The 21,294-nt window shown below is 43.2% G+C and overlaps 1 protein-coding gene across 4 annotated transcripts in view; it reads right to left on the bottom strand.

Moving 5' to 3' along the window:
- The window catches only part of LRRK2 (leucine rich repeat kinase 2), an 816,940-nt gene that overhangs the window by 16,172 nt on the left and 779,474 nt on the right, over positions 1-21,294 (bottom strand). For all 4 annotated transcript variants that reach the window (XM_082254234.1, XM_082254231.1, XM_082254232.1 and 1 more), the window contains 3 exons: positions 16,203-16,387; positions 14,173-14,325; positions 13,887-14,092 (listed from right to left, as the gene is read on the bottom strand). In XM_082254234.1, coding sequence (XP_082110360.1) covers positions 13,887-14,092; positions 14,173-14,325; positions 16,203-16,387 — 544 coding nt within the window. The remainder of the gene's footprint in view (positions 1-13,886; positions 14,093-14,172; positions 14,326-16,202; positions 16,388-21,294) is intronic.

A 21,294-nucleotide genomic window follows, 5' to 3' on the forward strand; every position in this document is an offset into this window, starting at 1 on the left:
GCAGGAGGCCAAACATTAGATAAAGCCTAGTAAAGGAAACCATGCTGCTACCTTCCCTGTTAATAGACTATGCTCAAGAAACATTCACCGTGACAAGCCACATCTCAAATTGTTTATTTACTGTAATGTCACTTACTGTGTGAGCAAGCCCTAAGGCGAAAGGAAAGAATCCACAAAGTAAAAATATCACTTCCATATATTAGAAACACAAAGATTAACAAAAAACAATTTAACATTTTGTAAAAACTGTAATTTAATCCTTTTGCTGTCAGACGATTTTACATTTATTGCACAGGTTTATAAAATAATTAGGCCTGGGGATTACATAAAACTCCCAAAGCATTACATATTTTCTGGGAGTAGACACCCAAGGGAATAAAAAAAAGTGGTAGTTCCAATGTTTTATGTCAACTATTCAGGGAATGGTAAACTTCAGTAAATAATACACAAAAGTTAAATTTAGGGCACACAAAACAATAAATGACAAATTTCTTTAAAAAAATATTAAAGATGCGGTTGCGCCGAATAAATCGATACCAAACGTGTCAAACGTTAAATTTGTGTGCGGGAAACGGCTACAAACTTCAGTAACCTATATGTTTTAAAGGAGACGCTTTAAAAGCTCCGACAGGTCATCAGTTTAGAGTCAACTGTGAATAATGGACCTAAAACTATTGAGCTTGCTCCAGTGCGCATGGTGATGTGTAACACAATTAATGTTTTTGCATGTATTCGCCCCCGATGCAAAAACACAAAACTTTTTGGGGGATCTTAAGTGTTTTGGTGTGTGTTTGTGTGTGTGGGGGGGGGGGGGGAGTATCCTTCACAAGTGATGAAAGGGTTTACTGTTCCTTCACAAGTGATAACAAGAGGAAGCATGATAATTACTGTACCTTTGCTCACAATTTATTACTGAAAGAACTACTGTTGCAAGTTACGGAAAGGAGTATTCACCACACTAGATCTGCCAAAATTCACTCCTATCGGTTGCATCTTCAAGTGCTCATATTCCTCTGCTTTAAAAGTGGACCTTGTGACCCCAGTTCTGGGGAACTCCAACTTCTATGCAAGCGTAGGAGATAAATAATTTATACATTTTTTTTTTTCAGGAACACAAATTTGGGCTCAAAGATTACAAAACTTCCCATGGTATTCTTTTACTCTCTGATTCTCACAACTTATCAAACTCTTCTTTTTCCAGATGAAAAATATTATAATTTCACAATTTCTTGACTGCACTTGATGAAAATGAAAGGACTCATCTCGTGAGCTCTTTTGAAATTTTATGTACAGGAGAGGGCACACTTCTTATCTCACACTTGCTCCTTCTTGACAAGACCCTCCAACCATTATTGCTTGCCCTTCTTACTCATGTGGGAAAGAGATTTGAACACTTTCTTCTCACTAGACCATAGAGTAAATATCCTTTACTTTGCACATCATTCTCCTATCTCCAGGAGACTGAAAAAAAGGGAATGATGCTTGATATCTTTTGAGGAAAAACTTTTCTGAGCCAGATTGTGGACCTCACCAGTAAACTAACAGATGTGAACCTGGGTGTTGATCTTGTTGCCTAGCTTCTTTATGCTAACAACCTTCCTAGAAACAGAAATAAACACTCCTTGTTAATCTACATATTTAAATGCTCCAAGGCCTGTATCTAGCTTTTGTGGAGACAGGAGGCCAACATATTGTCAATGGCTACATATCTGTTATGTCTGTTTTCTTTGCGCATACCTGATTATACTCTTTTGGTCTTTGTTATCCTTGTGACAAAACATCTGCATTTTTTCATAAAGAATTTATATAACAAAAAAAAACTCCGTCACCTGGAAAAATGTGCATGTGTGATGTGGCTTCCCTTAAGTTCTGCACTGAAAAAAGGCCAGCCAACAAGTGAATGCTTTTAAGTGAATATCTGGGGACAAAATGAGGATTTTTTATTTACCTGTAAAATGCGTTTCTTGGATTATATCACAGGACACAGAGGAGTTATTGTACTTGACTACTTGTGCTATGCTACCACCTCTAGGTAAATGGACAATGGCCAAAAAAAAAGGAAGTAATCACTGTCCGGGCATAACTCCTCCCAGCTCAGCCAAGCCTTGGTTCTTTAGCAAACAATGAAGACGAAAAAGGAGGGGAGGGATCTCTATGTCCTGTAAAGTACTGCCCTTTAATTTTTTTTTTTTTTTTTATTCACAGGTAAACTAAAAATCTTGATTTCTTAATTGTACATCACAGGACACAGAGGAGTTTGCATACATGACTCAAAGCACTGAACATGTGGGAGGGCAATACAGCAACAAGGCCAATGTGCCGCAAATCCACAAACGGGAAAGAGGGAACTTCACTCTAAAGCTGCTTGCAAGACCTTCCACCCAAACTGATGTCAGCAGTGACATGAACATCAACCTGCTAGAACTTAGAAACTCTGTGAAGAGAAGACCAGGTAGCAGTCACAACAAAAGCGTTATGCTTTTGTCCTTTTGACAAACCAGGTAAGAACACATAGGCCTGAGAAAAACAGCTGACAAATCCACCTAGATATAGTGGATCGAAAAGCAGCCTGACTTTGGCAAGGAGCCTCAGGCAGAACAATCGGACTGCTGAAACTAAGCTGTAAACTTCAGAATACCTCAAACCACATCCAAAGAGTGAAGCACCTTCTTAGGATGCTTAGTTCTAGGACGGCAACACAATGTCCTGATTCAGGTGGAGCAAAGAAACCACCCTAGGTAAGGAAAAATGTTTGAGGCCTCACAATCCACCAGGGGAGGTTCTTTGCAGGAAAGTGTAGCCAACTCTAAGAGTCTGCAAACTGAGGTAATGGCCACCAAAAAGAAAACCTTGCTCATAAGAAGTGAACTCTTGGGGGAATTCAAAGGGAGAAGGGTGCAATACCCATAAGACCAAATTAAGGTCCCATGGGGATAGAGGAGTAACAGAGGATGAACTACCCTGTGCTGAGGAATGTAACGCGATAGGTTTCTGAAAATGGTACGCAATAGTCATCCTTTAATGGTACTCAAAACTAAAGACATCTTCACCCAGACGCATGAAAGACTAAAATAAGCCTCTTGATAAACTGTTGATGATGTAACTTATGAGCTTCACACCAGGTAAAATAAGCCTTCCATGTTTGATGCTATGCCTTTCTTGATATTGCATTTGAAGCCCTGAGAAGAGTAGGAATCCCTTAGGGCTTGGGTTTCAACAGCCATGGTGTAAAAGTCATAAGATGGGAGATCGGACTCTATGTTGGCAAGTCTGGCTGATCTGGAAGAGTTGACAGCTTGTTCTCCAAGAGATATACGATATCTGCCTACCACATTCTTCTTTGCCAAACGGGTGCAATCAGAATCAGAAAAATGCCTTCCCACCTAATTCTGTGTAACAGACGTGGAAGGAGCTGGAGTGGGGGAAAGGCATAGATCAGAGAAAGCAGGTATTAAGGAGTCACTAAGATATCTACTGCAAGGGCAGAGGATCCCTGGTTCTGGACCCAATCCTGTCCAATCTGGACACAAAGAGATCCACAGCTGGACAAATCTATGTGAACACTTCCATATGAAGGGCCCAGCCATCCTGCTTGTGAATTTTCCCCACCAGGAACGTGCAAGGTGGAGATAGCAGATATGTGAATTTCCTAGCAGGACAAGATCAGGTCCACTTCCTCTTGAGCAGCACAACTTCTAGTTCCCCCATGATGGTTTATATATATATCACAGCCATAGCATTGTAGGACTGCACCTTAATAGGAACATCCTGCAACAGACAGACACGCGTATAAGCATTAGTCAAATTGCTTGATTGTCTGCTCCTCTGATAAACACGTTCCCTGAAGAGGTTCTCCAGAACACCTCCCCAGCCCAACAGGCTGGGTTCCATCAAGACCTTCCAGAAAAGGGATTTCCTGGTATTCAGCATTAGAGTGGATATTCACCATTCTAGAGTCGTTCTGGTCTTGGAATTGACAGGTCTAAAGACTCCAAATATTTGTCCTATTTTAATCCAGAGCCCTACTGGCTCAATGACCACAAAGTTCTGTAGACCTCCCTCCACCTATGCTAAAGGGGGTGCCCCTTCACCAATAGGGGGGGTTAATCTCCACATATGGAGGACTTGGGGGTCCATTTTCTCTTTCAAAACTTTGCTTGGAGCCCGAATATAGTTGCCTATAAAAGGAACCGTTCTTGGATTCTGCAAGCATCACCAGTTTCTTTTCTGTCACCTTCACCTTCTTCTTAAGGGCTAAAAGTGTGTTCTTCCCCACAGTCACATCCAAGGATGGTCCAAACAAGTGTTCACGCTTAAAGGACAGCCTCTAAATTTGTTTCTTGCAGATAGTTTACACAAACCCATGCTTGAGTCATAGAATCCTTCTCATGTAGACATACATGGGGGCCACTCCTGAAAGCATCTTTATGGAATTTTCCAAGGCTTCCACGCAGAATCTTGGGACTTCCAGAAAGCCTCTAAGGAGCTGCCAAATGGCAGGATCTCCTGCATCAAATTCCCTGGAATAAATAACAAGGTTGGTGCAGACTTTGGGGCTTGGTACACTCCTACCTTAGCCATCACAGGCTGCAGAGCTGCTCCCACCAGAGAGGATGCCTCTCTGGTGAGAGGGCTTCCAACTTGTTATTCATATCTTCTTTATAGACCAAGACCTCATCCACAGGAACGGTCAGGGTCCTATTTAAAAAGGAAATACCGGGCAGACCCATTTTCATGTAGAATTCTTTCTCCATACTGGTGAGCAAACTGTTTTGGGGTGAAAGCACCTTCTCTGGGTGAGCCCAATTGGCATATATCCCTTCTTGTAAGTGAGGGTGTGCTGGAATAGAACAAAATTTTTTAGGTGGCTGTCAGGCCCAGAGGACTCTGGTGGCAGTTAGGTTAGTGCACCAAATTCACTAGGAAGCCCGCCATGGCCATCTGTTTCAAACAGCCATGGACCCTAATATTCCTCCTGGGGTGATATATGTACAGAGGATTTCTGATCCTCAGTGGCTTCTACTTTTACCTTTTCTAGAGGAATGTCTGTCATTGCCTCATCCAGCCATGAAAGGGGAGGGGAGGAAGGAGAGCGCCCACTTTGCATCCCAGGTGTTCCAAGCCAGTGAGAGCTGATCCCACAATCCAGAAATGGCTGTAGAGGATGCCTCCCTTGACAAGAAAGGAGCACATGACTGTGTCTCTGAAATAGTGGAAGTACCAGATAAGGGCAGGGATTCAGAGCTGCTTTAAGCCATTGCAGGGTGAACTTTGAAGGGGAACTTCTCTACCTGGGAATAGGCTTTGGAAGCCCATCCCACTGTCCTTTGTCTCACCTCTCTGCTTACATGAAGCCATGGCTTGCGGAGGGATAATCAGGCCTGTATACTCCCCAAGGGAAATAGTCACTCAGCTAAGAGAAGAGTTGGTCTAGGCCAGAATTATTGTGCAGCAGCATCCTCAAAAGACAAACACCTTTGTACTACTTTTGCCTAGATGAGTAGTGTGGCAGGGATACCTGTGCCACTGTCTAATGTGGTGGTTTATGCCAGATTTTGCCAGAAGCAAGCCCCAAATGATCCACAATGGCTCAAAAGTGATATGGTCCAGAAATATTTAGACAGAATAAGGGTGGATAAAGCGCCTTGACCAGATGGCATCCACCCACGCATCCTAAAAAAAGTGAGCACTGTAATTTCTAAACCTTTGTTTCTAATTTTTAGGGACTCGTTAAGGACTGGAATAGTACCATTGGATTGGCGTAGGGCCAATGTGGTGCCTATATTTACAAAGGGATCAAAGTCTTTGACAAGTAACTATAGACACCTGTTAGTTTAACTTCTAAAGTCGGAAAGATATTGGAGAGTTTAATAAAAGACCACATAGATGAGTTCTTGCTGGAAAAAAATATTTTAAGCAACAGACAGCATGGATTCATGAAAGACAGAAGTTGTCTGGGGTGGGGTGTCTGTGGACGTAGTATACTTGGATTTTGCAAAAGCGTTTGACACAGTTCCCCACACACGGCTAATGTGTAAGGTAAAGTCTACTGGCTTGGAAAGATCGGTTTGTAATTGGATAGAAAATTGGCTAAAAGATAGAATTCAGAGAGTAGTGGTTAATGATTCTTACTATGAATGGCCTAAAGTTATCAGTGGTGTACCCCAAGGTTCAGTGTTGGGACCCTTACTTTTTAATATCTTTATAAATGATAAATGATATAGGGTCTGGGATTAAAAGTAGCATTTCAGTCTTTGCAGATGACACCAAGCTTTGCAGTGGAATAACTTCTTTACAGGATGTCTCAAACTTCCAAACTTCCAAGCTGACCTCAATGCACTGTTTCATTGGGCAACTATGTGGCAGTTGAGGTTTAATGATGATAAATGTAAAGTTATGCACTTGGGGGCTAAGAATATGCTTGCATCATACATACTAGGTGGAGTAGAACTAGGGGAATCCATAGTGGAGAAGGATCTGGGTGTTCTGGTAGATCATAAGCTTAATAATAGTATGCAATGCCAAGCTGCTGTTTCCAAAGCAAGCAAAGTCCTTTCTTGTATTCTCCAGAGAGAGAGATATCATTTTACCCCTGTACAGATCATTAGTAAGACCTCATCTGGAATATGCAGTTCAGTTTGGGCACCAGTTCTTAAAAAGGATATCGGGGAACTGGAGAAAGTGCAAAGAAGGGCAACCAAACTGATAAGAAGCATGGAGGACCTCAGTTATGAGAAAAGATTAGAGGATCTGAATTTATTCTCTCTTGAGAAGAGGAGATTAAGGGGGGATATGATAAACATGTGTAGTGATGTGATCATTTCTTTGCCCATCTTTCAAGTGTGTATTCCTGTTATGCAGTGTTTGTTTTTGCCCTTTGTCAATATGGCTGCTGTAAACAAGCAAAACATTTTGGGGGAGCATACCCATGTATTTCTAAAGCTGGTGCAGCTATGAACCAAAAGACATGTATATTAAAAAAGAATAGCGCACACATGCAAAAGAAATTTTTACCAAATTTGAAGACAATCCATAAATAAAAATGGGGATTTGGTCCCACCATATGGTGTACTTTGACGCAGTGGTGGGCTTGAGCACTATATGGCCATATGGTGGGACCAAATCCCCATTTTTATTTATGGATTGTCTTCAAATTTGGTAAAAATTTCTTTTGCATGTGTGCGCTATTCTTTTTTAATATACATGTCTTTTGGTTCATAACTGCACCAGCTTTAGAAATACATGGGTATGCTCCCCCAAAATGTTTTGCTTGTTTATTATGTATTCGGTCTGACCAGACTACCGAGGTTGAGCAACCCTCACCCACCCCCCACACACACCTGTACTCAGTGTCCACTATCAAGTGGATATAGGAGAAGTCCCCTGTAGTGCATTTGCACATCTTTCCTAGCAAGGAGTATTATCTCCAAAGGTTAGAAAGGCTGGATTCATCTCTTTTTCATGGATAGTGTAGGACCCACTGATAATGGGGTACTTTGACGCAGTGGTGGGCTTGAGCACTATATGGCCATATGGTGGGACCAAATCCCCATTTTTATTTATGGATTGTCTGGAGAACAGACTGTAAGTGCTGTAACATCCCCTCACTGAGACCAGGGCCATCCTTAATATTGATTGGGCCCTGGGCAAACTTTTTCTTTGGCCCCCCCAGCCCCCATGCAATTTCACTCTCAATTTCCCTCTGTGCCCCCTCCCCCCGCATCTCTGTTCCCCACTGTGTCCCACCTACACATCTGTTCCACTCTGTACCCCCAACTCCCCCACACATCTGTTCTTCTCTGTGCCCCCCCAAACCCCCCTGCACATCTGTTCTCCTCTGTAGCCCCCCCCCACAAATCTGTTCTCCTTTGTACCACCAACTCCCCCTGTATATCTGTTCCCCTCTATATATATATGGAGGGGTAGGGCCAGCACACCCCTGTTTCCTTCTGTGCCCCCTCCCGCATCTCTGTTCCCCATTGTATCGCACCTACACATCTGTTCTCCTGTGTACCCCCCACAAATGTATTCCCCTCTGTACCCCCAACCCCCCACACATCTGTTCTTCTCTGTGCCCCCCCTGCACATCTGGTCCCCTCCCTAGCCCCCCCACAAATCTGTTATCCTCTGTACCACCAACATCCCCTGCACATCTGTTCCCCTCTGTATCCCCCCCCCCACAAATCTGTTCTCCTTTGTACCACCAACCCCCCCTGCACATCTGTTCCCCTCTGTACCCCCCCCCCACAAATCTGTTCTCCTCTGTACCACCAACCCCCCTGCACATCTGTTCCGCTCCCTAGCCCCCCCCACAAATCTGTTCTCCTCTGTACCACCAACCCCCCCCTGCACATCTGTTCCCCCCACAAATATGTTCTCATTTGTACCACCAACCTCCCCTGCACATCTGTTCCCCTCTGTACCCCCCCCCCACAAATCTGTTCTCCTCTGTACCACCAACCCCCCTGCACATCTGTTCCCCTCTGCACCCCCCCCACAAATCTGTCTCCTTTGTACCACCAACCCCTCCTGCACATCCGTTCCCCTCTGTAACCCCCCCACAAATCTGTTCTCCTCTGTACCACCAACCCCCCTGCACATCTGTTCCCCTATGTACCCCCAAGCCCACCCCCCATCTAATCCCCTCTGTACCCCCAAACCCCCTTCTGTGCATTTGTTCCCCTCTGTACCCTTCCACAAATCTGTTCTCCTTTGCACCCTCACCACTCCCCCCCTGCACATCAGTTCCCCTCTGTACCCTCTTCTGCACATCGGTTCCCCTCTGTACCCCCCAACACTCCCCCCCTGCACATCTGTTACCCGCTGTACCCCCAAACCCCCCTGCACATCTGGTCCCCTCTATACACAATCATGCACTACTTGACAGCAGATTCAACGTTTTTTTTTACTTCAGATGACTAGACAGGGTGCAGCACTGAGTGTGCTACATGTTCTTCCACTACCTGAGCCAAAGGGGAGAGCTACACCGATGCCTATCCTTCCACTACAGATCCCTGACGGTCCTGGAGGAGGAGGGAGGGGAAATCGCTGCAAGCTTAGACTTACACGCAGCTCTGCGGTGCCCACGTGGGATCTTCCTCCAGCTAGCAGGTCACTTCCTTGTGTACAGTGGAGGGGCCTCTGACCCCGGCAGCTAATCGGCTTCAGTGTATAAGTGAATAGCTTTGCTTGTACACTGAAGAGAGAAGCTGATTAGCTGCTCAGGTCAGAGGCCCCTACCCTCTCCACTGTACACAAGGAAGTGCCCTGCTAGCCGGAGGGAGATCCCACAGCCATGTTTTCAAAGCCGGAAACGTCGGCTTTGAGTGACCCGGGACACCAACAGACGGGACATGTGTCTAAAAACCACGACTTTCCCTGGCAAAAACTGAACTGTTGGCAGCTGCTTTGGGCCCCACAATGATGACAGGGCCCAGGGCAGCTGCCCCATTTGCCCTGCGTTAAAGACTGCCCTGACTGAGACACACAGAGACACTGCTAATGATTTCATGTTCCTGAGGAAAATATCTTATGTTGTATGGCTTACTGAATGTTATTTCTTCAATACATGGACATTTAAACACTCTGCTGTGTGGATTATTGTCTTTATGGATATGTTTTCTCAATTGGGATTTCACTTGCTAATCACAAGCCCTGATTGAGTGGAGGCACTGGCACTTACTATAAATCCTGTCCTGATCCACACAGATTATATACTCTGCTCCTAAATACTACGCAGGTGGCATCATCATACCCCAGTAGCCGCCAAGAGTGACCAAAATAACCCTACACATGTATAAATACAGTACATAAGGGGTCCATATAGTGAACTTGGTGTTGAGTTGTTCACTTTAACCACTTTACCACCGGAGGATTTTCCTGCTTAACGTCCAGGCCACTTTTTGCAACTTGGCACTGCGCGACTTTAACTGACAATTGCGCGGTCATGCAACCCTGTACCCAAACGAAATTTACGTCCTTTTTTCCCACAAACAGAGCTTTCTTTTGGTGGTATTTGATCACCTCTGCGCTTTTCATTTTTTGCGATATTAATAAAAAAAGCGAAACTTTTGCAAAAAAAATTGACATTTTCTACTTTGACAGTAAAAAAATATCCAATATATTCAATTTTTGTCATATATTTAGGCCAAAATGTATTTAGCTACATGTCTTTGACAAAAAAAATTCTCAATGAGCGTATTTTTAACCACTTTAAGACCGGAAGATTTTACCCCATTCCTGACCAGGCTATATTTTGCGATTCGGCACTGCGATAATTTAACGGACAATTGCGCGGTCGTGCAACGCTGTACCCAAACTAAATTTATGTTCTTTTTTTCCCCACAAATAGAGCTTTCTTTTGGTGGTATTTGATCACCTGTGCGATTTTTAATTTTTGAAAAAAAAAAAAAGAGCGACAATTTTGAAAAAAAAAAAACAATATTTTTTACATTCTGATATACAACATTCCCAAAAAGAAATTTATAAATCAAAATTTTTTAACATTTTAGGCCAATTTGTTTTCTGCTACATATTTTTGGTAAAAAAATCACAATAAGTGTATTTTGATTGGTTTGCGCAGAAGTTATTGCGTTTACTATCTACGGGAAAGATTTGTAATTTTTATTGTTTATTTTTTTTTACTAGTAATGGCGGCGATCTGCGATTTTTTTTACGGGACTGCGACAGTGCGGCAGACAGATCGGACCCCTGACTGACATTTTTGACACTTTTGGGGGTACCAGTGACATTACAGTAATCAGTGCTATAAATATGCACTGTTACTGTAATAAGGGAAGGGGTTAACACTGTTGGTGATCAAGGGGTTAAATGTATGCCTCATGCTTACTGACGTGTGTGGGGGGAGGGGGTTGTGTGACAGAGACACAGATCGCAGGTTCAGCTATGCTGAATCCTGTAATCTGTCACTGTCTGTCACACAGGAGATCCGCCCGCTTTGTTTACACGGATTTCCTCACTCGATCCCCAACGATCAGGGAAAAGAGCGGCGGTGATCACTGCCTCTCCTCCCCTGGCCCGACTCCCGCTGTGTCTGAATACAGCGGGAGCAAGCCTCCAGCGGCTCGCGCGCGCTGCCGAGAGAGGGGAGAGTCTGGTGACGTAGCTTTACGTCGCCAGACCTTAACAAGCCACTTTGCCACAGTAGCAGCACAGTGACCAGTGGTAAAGTGGTTAAGGTCAACACAGAGGACAAGGGGGCACTCTTTACGTCTAGAGGAAAACAGATTTCGTCTCCAAATACGGAAAGGTTTCTTCACCGTAAGAGCTGTGAAAATGTGGAATAGACTCCCTCCAGAGGTGGTTTTGGCTAGCTTACTAGATTGCTTTAAAAAAGGCCTGGATTCTTTCCTAGGTGTACATAATATAAATGGGTACTAAAATTTTTTTTTTTTTTTAGGTAAAGTTTATCCAGGGAATATCCGATTGCCTCTCGGGGGATCCGGAAGGAATTTTTTCCCCCTGCTGTAGCAAATTGGATCATGCTTTGCTGGGGGTTTTTTCACCTTCCTCTGGATCAACTGCGGGTATAGGATTGTGTATATGGGATTGTATGGTTGGGTTTTCAATACTGTTTTTTTTTTTTTGGTTGAACCAGATGGACTTTTTTCAACCTAACTATGTAACACTCATGGCACAGGTTTGTGCTGGTTTCTTCTGAGCGCCAAAGGTAGAGCTCAGAGCCCCATCCTCCTGAGGGGAGTCAATGCATGAAGGGAGCAGTGAGAGGTGCTCGCATGTAACATGGTGTCCATGTCAGGAGAGACCAAGTCCCGAGCCTGAGAGAGAGTCAATGAGGGACAGAGCAGCTAGGGAGCTGCAAGGAAAGATGCAGAGCTGAGGTGCAGTGTCTGTGCCAAACACTGGGATGTGTTTGATAAGGTACTAATGGTCAGGAGGACCAAGAGGTGCTAATCAGAGCATTAAAGCTGTAAAAGAGCCAGGGGGCTGAATGTTAGGTTTCATATTGACGGTGAGAACCCCCTGCGTGGGAAGACATATTCTGTATGAATTTTTGACTTTAAATAAAAGTGGGCAGGAAAGCCCTGAAAACTATTTCTGGCATTAACCTCCTTAGCGGTATTCCCGAGTGTGGCTCGGGGTGAATTTTCAGAGCCATTAGCGGTAACCCCGAGCCACACTCGGGGTACCGCTAGGGAGATCGCTGGATCCTGGAAGAGAGGGTATTCACCTTGTCCCCGGGATCCAGCGATGTATCCCGGGAGTGTGCGGCGGCCGGATCTTCTGCCCGATGCTCTGAGCCCCGGCTTCCGTCTCCTACGACGTGACGCTCGCAGGGGGGTGAAACCGGCGGCAAATTCAAATAGTAAAACACACAAACACACTGATACATTACAAAATAAAATTAATTCACATTAGTTTGCCCCCCAGTGCCCTTTCCTGCAGTTTTACTGTACTTTTTATGTGTATATATATATATATATATATATATATATATATATACTCGTATATATATATATATATGTATACACACACACACATATATATAATATACACTTTAACTTATTTATAGTTATTTATTAGATTATAATTTATGATTTTGTGTTTCAAACTTTATCATACCTGAGGTGTTATAAAGAAGAACGCACAGTAAAAAAAAAAAATCATATGTAAATAGTTGGTTTGGGCTGCTCGTTCTTAAGAATTACATGCAAAATGGTACCGCTTTCAGCACCTAAAATCCGAAACAATCATACCGCCAGGGAGGTTAAGTAAACTCACTGTTTTGGCACTACCACTGAGCTACAAAACCCCAACAAGTCACAGTAGGTATCAGTGTTGATAGGTGGCAGCATGATGCAGATTCAGGCTGGATTCCGTGGAGTCAGTATGGGGCATAGAAATAGAAGTACAAGCCGTACCAAAACATACATTTTAAATGCTGCCATAGCCTTTACAGCACCCTATAGGGTAAAAACACACTCTGGCAGTGCCCTGAACTGCATTCACCAGTTGACCTAGTGGGGCCATTTCATCACCTGCAGACATTAGCACAAAATTCAGGGTTGGTGAGCTGTCTTTTTTCTTGCCAGTGTCCATTCACTTGAAGCTGGCAGCAAAACCCAAGTAGTCATGTATCTTAACTCCTTTGTGCCCTGTGATGTACAGTTAGGATATGACTTGTTTCCTCTGTCTAGGTAAGCAAACGTGTCACAAAACGGTTTGCAGGTACCTTCCCAGTTTATGGTTTTGCATTTAACATACTGTATCAACTGTAATTACCACCTTCCCCCCACTGCCACCCTGGCAGCTGTACATTAAAATCCTCACATCGCAAGTTTGATGATAAAGAATCAGCAGATCGCTGGTGCCATGCAGGTCTCCTGCAGATCTTTCTGTGTATCTGTGTGCCGTATAGGCAAGCAGATACATGGACAGGAAGCTGTGGAGCGACATGGTAGTCCATTGAAAACTACAAGCCGTCAACCGCAAAGAATGTCGGGACTTGTAGTTCATTCACACACACACAGCTGTGTGAATGAATGACGGTCGTGTGGGCGGAGCCCCCACTCTGATTTCATACAATGACAGCTAGTATGGGGAACTTCTCTGCTGTCATAGGGAGGGGGGGAGAGGTTGCAGCAGTAGGAACATGTTACATGTTCCACCCTAAAGAGACACAGTAGGTCTCTTTTGCATCAAAAACCTGCTTGTTCACAAATATCTATTTACTAAGCGGAGTTGCACTGTGAAAGTAAAGGTACAACAGTAGCATTACCCTTTGTTTTGACTGTAAACAGCTGGAAATCCAGGTTCTGTTCAATTGTGTATTCAAATCTTATACATTTTAAGTGGACTGAACCAAAAAGCTGCCTAACAAGATAATGTATTTAATTTTTTTTTACCTAGCTGGGCAGGAATCATGGATCGAATAGAGTCACAGAAACTAGAAATAATTTTTAGTGGCCGCCGTGTTGACAAGTCAATGAGAAGAATGTGTCCTCCTCCAGTCCCCACCCATAGGGCAGTATTCTTCTGCAGAAATAAAGCTTTTACTCGTGCAGTGTAAGAATCTTCCTTCTTCAGTTTTCTCTGTTTTACAATTTCCTCTCTACAACACAGGAAAAAAAATGTTAAAAAAAAAATACTAGAAGCTAAAGACACAAATAACAGTAAAAATAAGGCCTTTACTTCAGAAATTGAGCGCAGTCCAGTACTCCAGATAGTTTTTCTGATTTCTTATCCCAAATTTCCACATGAGGACTGTATTTTTTTGCTACATAGATGTATTTGTCAATTGCAAAAGAAGTTATATTCGAGTCATTTAAAGATCCATTAGAAAATCTAGGGGGAACAAATACAACATTTTAATGTAAACGTTATGACAATTTGTACAATGCTATTTTTTCATTTTCTTGTCCCCATAGGGTTTGGAGGTGAATTCTCAAATGGTCATTTTGTTTAAAATTTGTATATATTACCTAATGTAATTGTTGCTAAAATACTCAGTACTTTACAGAAATCTAATACATTCACATCAATTTAGTGAGGCTGACAATGTTTTCAAATAGCCCTAAATGCTATTCACCTTACACGCTTCTAGAAATCTATGATAAAGCTCCATTCATCTTGCCATCAATTTTCACAGGACTCCCTGTGCCTTTAGAGCTCGCACCCCCCTAAAACATCCCTGAGCCACCACCATGCTTCACAGTGGGGATATTATTTTTGTTGCTATAGGCAATTGTTGACCCCTCTTCAAACATAGCACCTATAGGTTGTGACCATAAAGCTCTATTTTGGTCTCGTCACTCCAGAATACAGAGAGTCAGAAGCTGTTAGGAAGTCAAGGTGTTGTCAGGCACATTGTAACTTGGCCTTTTTTGTGGCATTGGCGCAGTAAAGGCTTATTTCTGGCAATTTGACCATGCGGTTCATTTTTTCTTCAAGTATTGTATTGTGCTCCTTGAAACAATCACACCGTCGTTATCAAGAGCAGCCTGTATTTTTCTTTAGGTTACCTATTGGTTTTTATTTGTATCCTAAACATTTATTCTGGCAGTTGTGGCTGCAATCCTTTTGGTCTACCTGACCTTTGCTTGGTTTTAAGAGATCCCCAAATGTTTCTACTTCTTAGTTAGTAAACAGTACCTACTGGCATATTATATTTTTTTTATATCTTTTTATCTATTGAGCATCTGTGGGGCATCCTCAAATGGAAGGTGGAGGAGCGCAAGGTCTCTTAACATCCACCAACTCCGTGATGTCGTTATGGAGGAGTGGAAGAGGACAAACAATGGCAACCTGTGAAGCTCTGGTGAACTCTATGCCCAAGAGGGTTAAGGCAGTGCTGGAAAACAATAGTGGCCACTCAAAAAATTGACACTTTGGGCCCAATTTGGACATTTTTACTTAGGGGTGTACTCACTTTTGTTGCCAGCGGTTTAGACATTAATAGGTGTGTGTTGAGTTATTTTGAGGGGACATCTAATTTACACTGTTATACAAGCTGTACACTCACTACTTTTCATTGTAGCAAAGTGTCATTTCTTCAGTGTTGTCACATGAAAGGATATAATAAAATATTTACAAAAATGTGAGAGGTGTACTCACATTTACTGAGATACTGTATGTCTACAATCACATTAGTTCAGTTCCTTTAGAAAATGTTCCTATCGCAGCCACACAAACACACAGACAAAAACGACATAAGCGTGGTGGCATGTGAAACACTGCTTTCTACTAAGACTCTTACATAAGGCTCCAAGCTGAATAAAGCAGTAATACTAACATTTTTATCAGGGCTACCATAACCTCTAACACAGTGGTCCTCAACCCTGGCCTACAGGGCCCACTAACAGGCCAGGTTTGCAAAATAACTGAAATACATCCCAGGTGATATCATTTGCTGCTCAGTGATTGCAGTACTCTAGTCTGCATCTCCCCAACGTAATACTTAAAATCTGGCCTGTTAGTGGGCCCTGAAGACCGGAGTTGAGGACCACTGCTCTAACACACTTGGTTACCATATGCAGGGATTTATGTACATGAAACCTTGGGCCAAACATACAATTACCGCTTTATAACAAGTCAAACTTTTGCTTGCTACAGCCCTAGAACAACTTCTATCACTAACAAAGCACTCTCTTTTTGCTGGTTATTAAAAAACAAATGAATGAAAGATAATATTTTGGGAAAAAAAAAGCTTCATGCAAACTTACAATGCAGCAGTTTTTGTTTCAATAGTCTTTTGAATAATAAAATCACTGGAAAGAGACAAGATCTTTGTTCCACAGATCCCCCAGACAGCAGTCTGTTCAGATGAATATGTAGATTCACACAGGCACATCACTGGAGTGCTGACATCTCCAACATGGAGTACCTTCACAGGATTCACATCTTGACACTAAAAGAGAACATACATATAATCCATTAATAATGTTTATTTACAGACTTTTTTTGGTTACTTTTTACTGTCCCTTGGGGATATGTTTCTTCACTTCCTGTCCTGAAGACCCAACTGGAAATGAGGGTAAACCACCCCAAAATAAGAGAAATTCCTATCTTAGCCAGTTGTCACAGATCAGAACCCATTGGATGAAACCTCCATTCTATTCTAGTGACAACTCAAAGTTTACTTACTTTTACTCAGAGATAACCACACCTACCAACATGCTTCAATTTAGCAGTAAAGCAGTATCAAAAACATGCTAAACAAGGAGGGTTGGGACCTATGTGACTTAAGGGACTCCAAAAAAAAAAAAAGGATTGTATGATGAATGATGAATGAAGGATTTTATGATGACTAAACAAATCCTGTTTTCCTTCTCTTCCATTTACAGATATGGGAAACCTTAAATGTTCAGGATGGCCAAAGCCACCCAACTTAGGGCTTGGCATCAGAGCAAACTGCTAACAGGAACTAGGGACTGCCTGCAACTTATATAGCTGCCTGAGGGGTCTTATACCAAAAACTGGCACCAGAGAAGGTCCCAACATCCACTGGTAAAACTCTGAAAACATATGAACTGAAGACCAGGAGGCAGCCTTCCAAACCTGGGAAACAAAGGCCTGATGCCGAAATGCACAAAAGGCACTTGTAGCCCCACCACAGGAGTGAGCCTTAACTTGAAAGAGGAAACTTGATGTTTTCCATAACTAAACCCGTCTGTAACACCCAGTCTCTTATTGGTGGGGTCCCTAAACTTGAACAGTATCGACCACGTGCAGAAATTCTATCAGGGTGGTTTTAATCTTTATACAGAAGCAACTAAAAAAAAAAAAAAAGTGTAAATGGAAGCTATGGGAGGCCTCAGGGGAGACTAGTATTGGTAGAAGCGACAGGCAGAACTTCCAGTTGAAGTGTGTGGAAAACCAAATCAATGAGGGTCAAAACAGTCTTTCAGTTTAGGAGTAATATCTGATCGCTAATTCCGGAAGTATGGAGCTCACCTGAGAATCATTGTTTCCAGAGCCCAAGGTCTGGAATAGGCAAATGCCACAGGAAGATCAGGCAATTAATTTGCAGTGGAAGGTGCAGTGACGAGTTGCTTGCCTCTGCACTTAGGGTCAGCGATAACCTGGACAATCTGCAAAATAAAACTGTGCATGGCTGTAGTAAACACCTCCTCCGAGAAGGAATCAGACACAGCAATATCCAATAAAGCCAGAGACTCCATGTTACCGGCATCCTCACTATCAAAGGAAACGCTGTTTCAAGCAGACCCCAACCCGTTAATGGGATAGTTTGCCAGAGACACTCAGAAAAGCCAAACTGCCAACTCAGTGTCTAGAGAGACACATTCTGCAGCCACAAGTGTGGCAAGCAGTTTACAGTCTAATTATAGAAGACTAGGCTACGCTCCTGGAGAAGTCACAGACCCTAATGCTCAAGACAAAAGGTAAACCAGAAATCCTACTTTATTAACCCGCAGGACACAGTGGACTTCATATCCATAACTACTTGAGATGTTCCAAAACACTGACTATGAGTTGAGGCCAAAACAGAAACAAGACCAGCATGCTCAAAAATCCAAAACAGAACAGGGGAACACTACTACAAAGCTGCCTGCAAAACCTTTTGCTCAAAACTGGTGTTCGTCGATGCATAAATATCTACCTACTAGAACTTAGTAAACATGTTAAGAAAAGACTAGTGGGAGCCTTACAAACTTGAACAGAAAAAGCTCTGACACTCCTGGTGTAATGGGTGTTGAGAGAGAAAAGCAGAACCTTGCCCTTGATATCACACGCCTGAGCAAAGAGCTGACAAATCCATTGAAGATATTTCAACACCAGACTAGAGAAAAACCATAATACTCCTCACAACATACTGTCCGGGACCAAAAACTTACAAGCATCACACCATGTATGATGGTACACCTTCCTGAAGGTTTACTTTCTAGCCTTGAGGAGGGTAGGGATTATAGAGTCAGAAACGCCTCTATCCCTCAGGACTCAGGTTTTACTAGCCATGCAGATAAAGCTGTAAAGCAGATATGATGATATTGATATAGAAGAGCCCACAACTCATCTGTCAGGAGATTTATGATGTCTGCACACCACATTCTTCTTGGCAGGTGCCATCAGAATACCCTCCACTTTTATACTTCGGAATAGGCAAAGGAGGGAGGCAGGGGAGGGAAGTCCTATATTAAGGAAAAGGAATCACAAGAAATCACTAGGACATCTATTGCAACGCTTTTGGATTCCTGCTGCAGGACACAAATCTGTCCAGTTTTTGGCTTCATCTGGGTACAAAGAGGTGCACACCTGGTGTCCTCCACCACAGAGAAATCTATGTGAACACTTTTGTCCATGGTTGCCCATTCACCCAGATTCAGCTGTTATTGGCTGAATACCAAGTCCAAGTATTCCAGACATTGTGTTGGAAGCAAGGCTGACATCTGGTGGTTTAGAACTCAGCCAGACCTCTCTAGAGCTTGTACCATTTTTTGACAATTAATTTCAGTTTCTGAGCAGTAGGTTGTCCAGGTAGCCCACAATGGGAATACAAGATTCCTCACTAACCCCAGAACCAGAGCCAACACCTTGGACAGGCTAAAAGTCAGCACCACAAATTGATAATGGTGATCCTTCACAGCAAAATGCAGAAACTGTTGGTATGGCTGTAAAATTGCAACATAAAGAGAAGCAAAAATAATATGAAGGAATGCCAAGAAGTCCCCCTAATGAAGCAAAGTAATCACTGACTGGGTGGACTCCATCCTCAATTTCTGTAATTTCAAGAACTTTTTGGGACCTTTGAGGTCCAAATTGGCCAGACATCTGAGTTTGGCTTGCAAACTAAGAACAGGTTGGAATAAAAGCTGTGAGATCTCTCCTCTGCTAGCAAAGGAGCGATGGCCCAAGGAATAGGACACTAGGCCGAAAAGGGTTAATGAAGCTTAACTACGCCTATAGGGCAGTCCCAGGTGGTATACTCCCACTTCCTGCTCTAGGATCTCAGTTTTGTAACAAGCAGTGTCGGAAAAATACATAACAAAACTCCAAAAGTATTTTACGGTAAGACAAAAATTTAGTTTTATCTTTTGTTCATTGACTGAAACAGCTTCATATCTTCTTTGATTGTTGGGACGTCCCAAGGCAGGGTCAAAATGAGGGGTGGGAAGAACACAGCAATAAACATACTTGCCAAAGGCTAAACATAGCCAACCAGGTAAAACGGGAGCTCAACAAGGAAACAACTTGAGCTCACCTGGCAAAAATTAACACCCTCAAAGAGGACTAATCCTCTCCAACAGTGGCCTGCAAAACCTTGCGGCCAAAGGCGGTATCCACAGATGCCAATATATCTACCCTATAAAATTTTGTGAAAGTGTGCACGGACGACCAGTGGCCGCCTGTAAACCTGCACTACTGACGCCAGATGATGGAAGGCCCAAGGGGCACTAAGCTCCCTCGTAGAATGTGCCTCTACAGGATCCTGACCTTTAATACAATAGGCCTGCACCACCGCCTGACTGATCCATCGGAAATGGTCACAGCAGACGTGGCCAGCCCCTTACGGGAACCATCCATAAGCACAACCAGGAAATCCAATTTTTTGGAATGACTCAGTCACTGCCAGGTACACCCCGATTGCCCAATCCACATCCAAAGAGTGTAAGGCAATCTCTTAACCACTTGCCGACCGCCGCACGACTATTTACTGCGGCAGTCAGCTGCTCCTGGGCAAACCGACGTAGGGCTACGTCGCTCGCCCAGGAGTCTGAAGGGGACGAGCGCGCGCCACCAGAGGCGCGCTCCCACCCCCGCTCGTTCACAGGGATCCCCTCACGTGTGACCAGCGGCTCCGATGTCTGCCGGCTACTGGCGATCTCCCGCAGCCGTCTGTCATATCCCTGATGTAAGTACAGAGACTATACGATCGTGCTATGTAGGATTGTATGTCTCTGTGGTTACATCACAGGCCATGCCCCCCACAGTTAGAATCAAGCCCCTAAGGATACATTTAACCCACTGATCACCAATAAAATAACCCCTTCCCTGCCAGTGTCATTTTTAAAGTAACAGTGCATATTTATAGCACTGATTACTGTAATAATGTCACTGGTACTCCCAAAAGTGTCAAAAATGTCAGACAGGGGTCCGATCTGTCCGCCGCAATGTCGCAGTCCCGCAAAAAAAAAAAAAAAAATCACAGATCGCCGCCATTACTAGTTAAAAAAAAACAATAAAAATGACATAAATCTTTCCCGTAGTTAGTAACCGCAATAACTTTTGCGCAAACCAATCAAAATACGCTTATTGCGATTTTTTTTTTACCAAAAATATGTAGCAGAAAACAAATTGGCCTAAAAAGTAAACAAATTTTGATTTTTACATTTTTTTTGGAGAATTTCAAAATTGTCGCTCAAATACCACCAAAAGAAAGCTCTGTTTGTGGGAAAAAGGACGTCAATTTCATTTAGGTACAGCGTCGCGCGACTGCGCAATTGTACGTTAAAATCACGCAGTGCCAAATCGCAAAATAGGGCCTGGTCTTTGAGCAGCCAAATCCTCCGGGGCTTAAGTGGTTAAGGATGTTTGGGCTTAGAACACAAGAAAAGCAACACAATGCTTTTATTTTAAAATGGAAACCAGAGATGACCTTAGGAAGGAAACTGGCAGAGACAAAGCACCACTCTATCTCCATGAACCACCAAGTAAGGTGAACAACAAGACCGACACTGTCAGGGTGCAGTGAAACCAGACCACATGAAGATGCAAGTAAAATTAAGAGATTTATTTATGCAACAATAATGATCGCACAGTAAGAGAGAGGAGCAAAATCAAGAACAGCCGGGTCAA

Source organism: Pelophylax lessonae (genome assembly GCF_965119305.1).
Source record: "Pelophylax lessonae genome assembly, chromosome: 4".
NCBI lineage: Eukaryota > Metazoa > Chordata > Amphibia > Anura > Ranidae > Pelophylax > Pelophylax lessonae.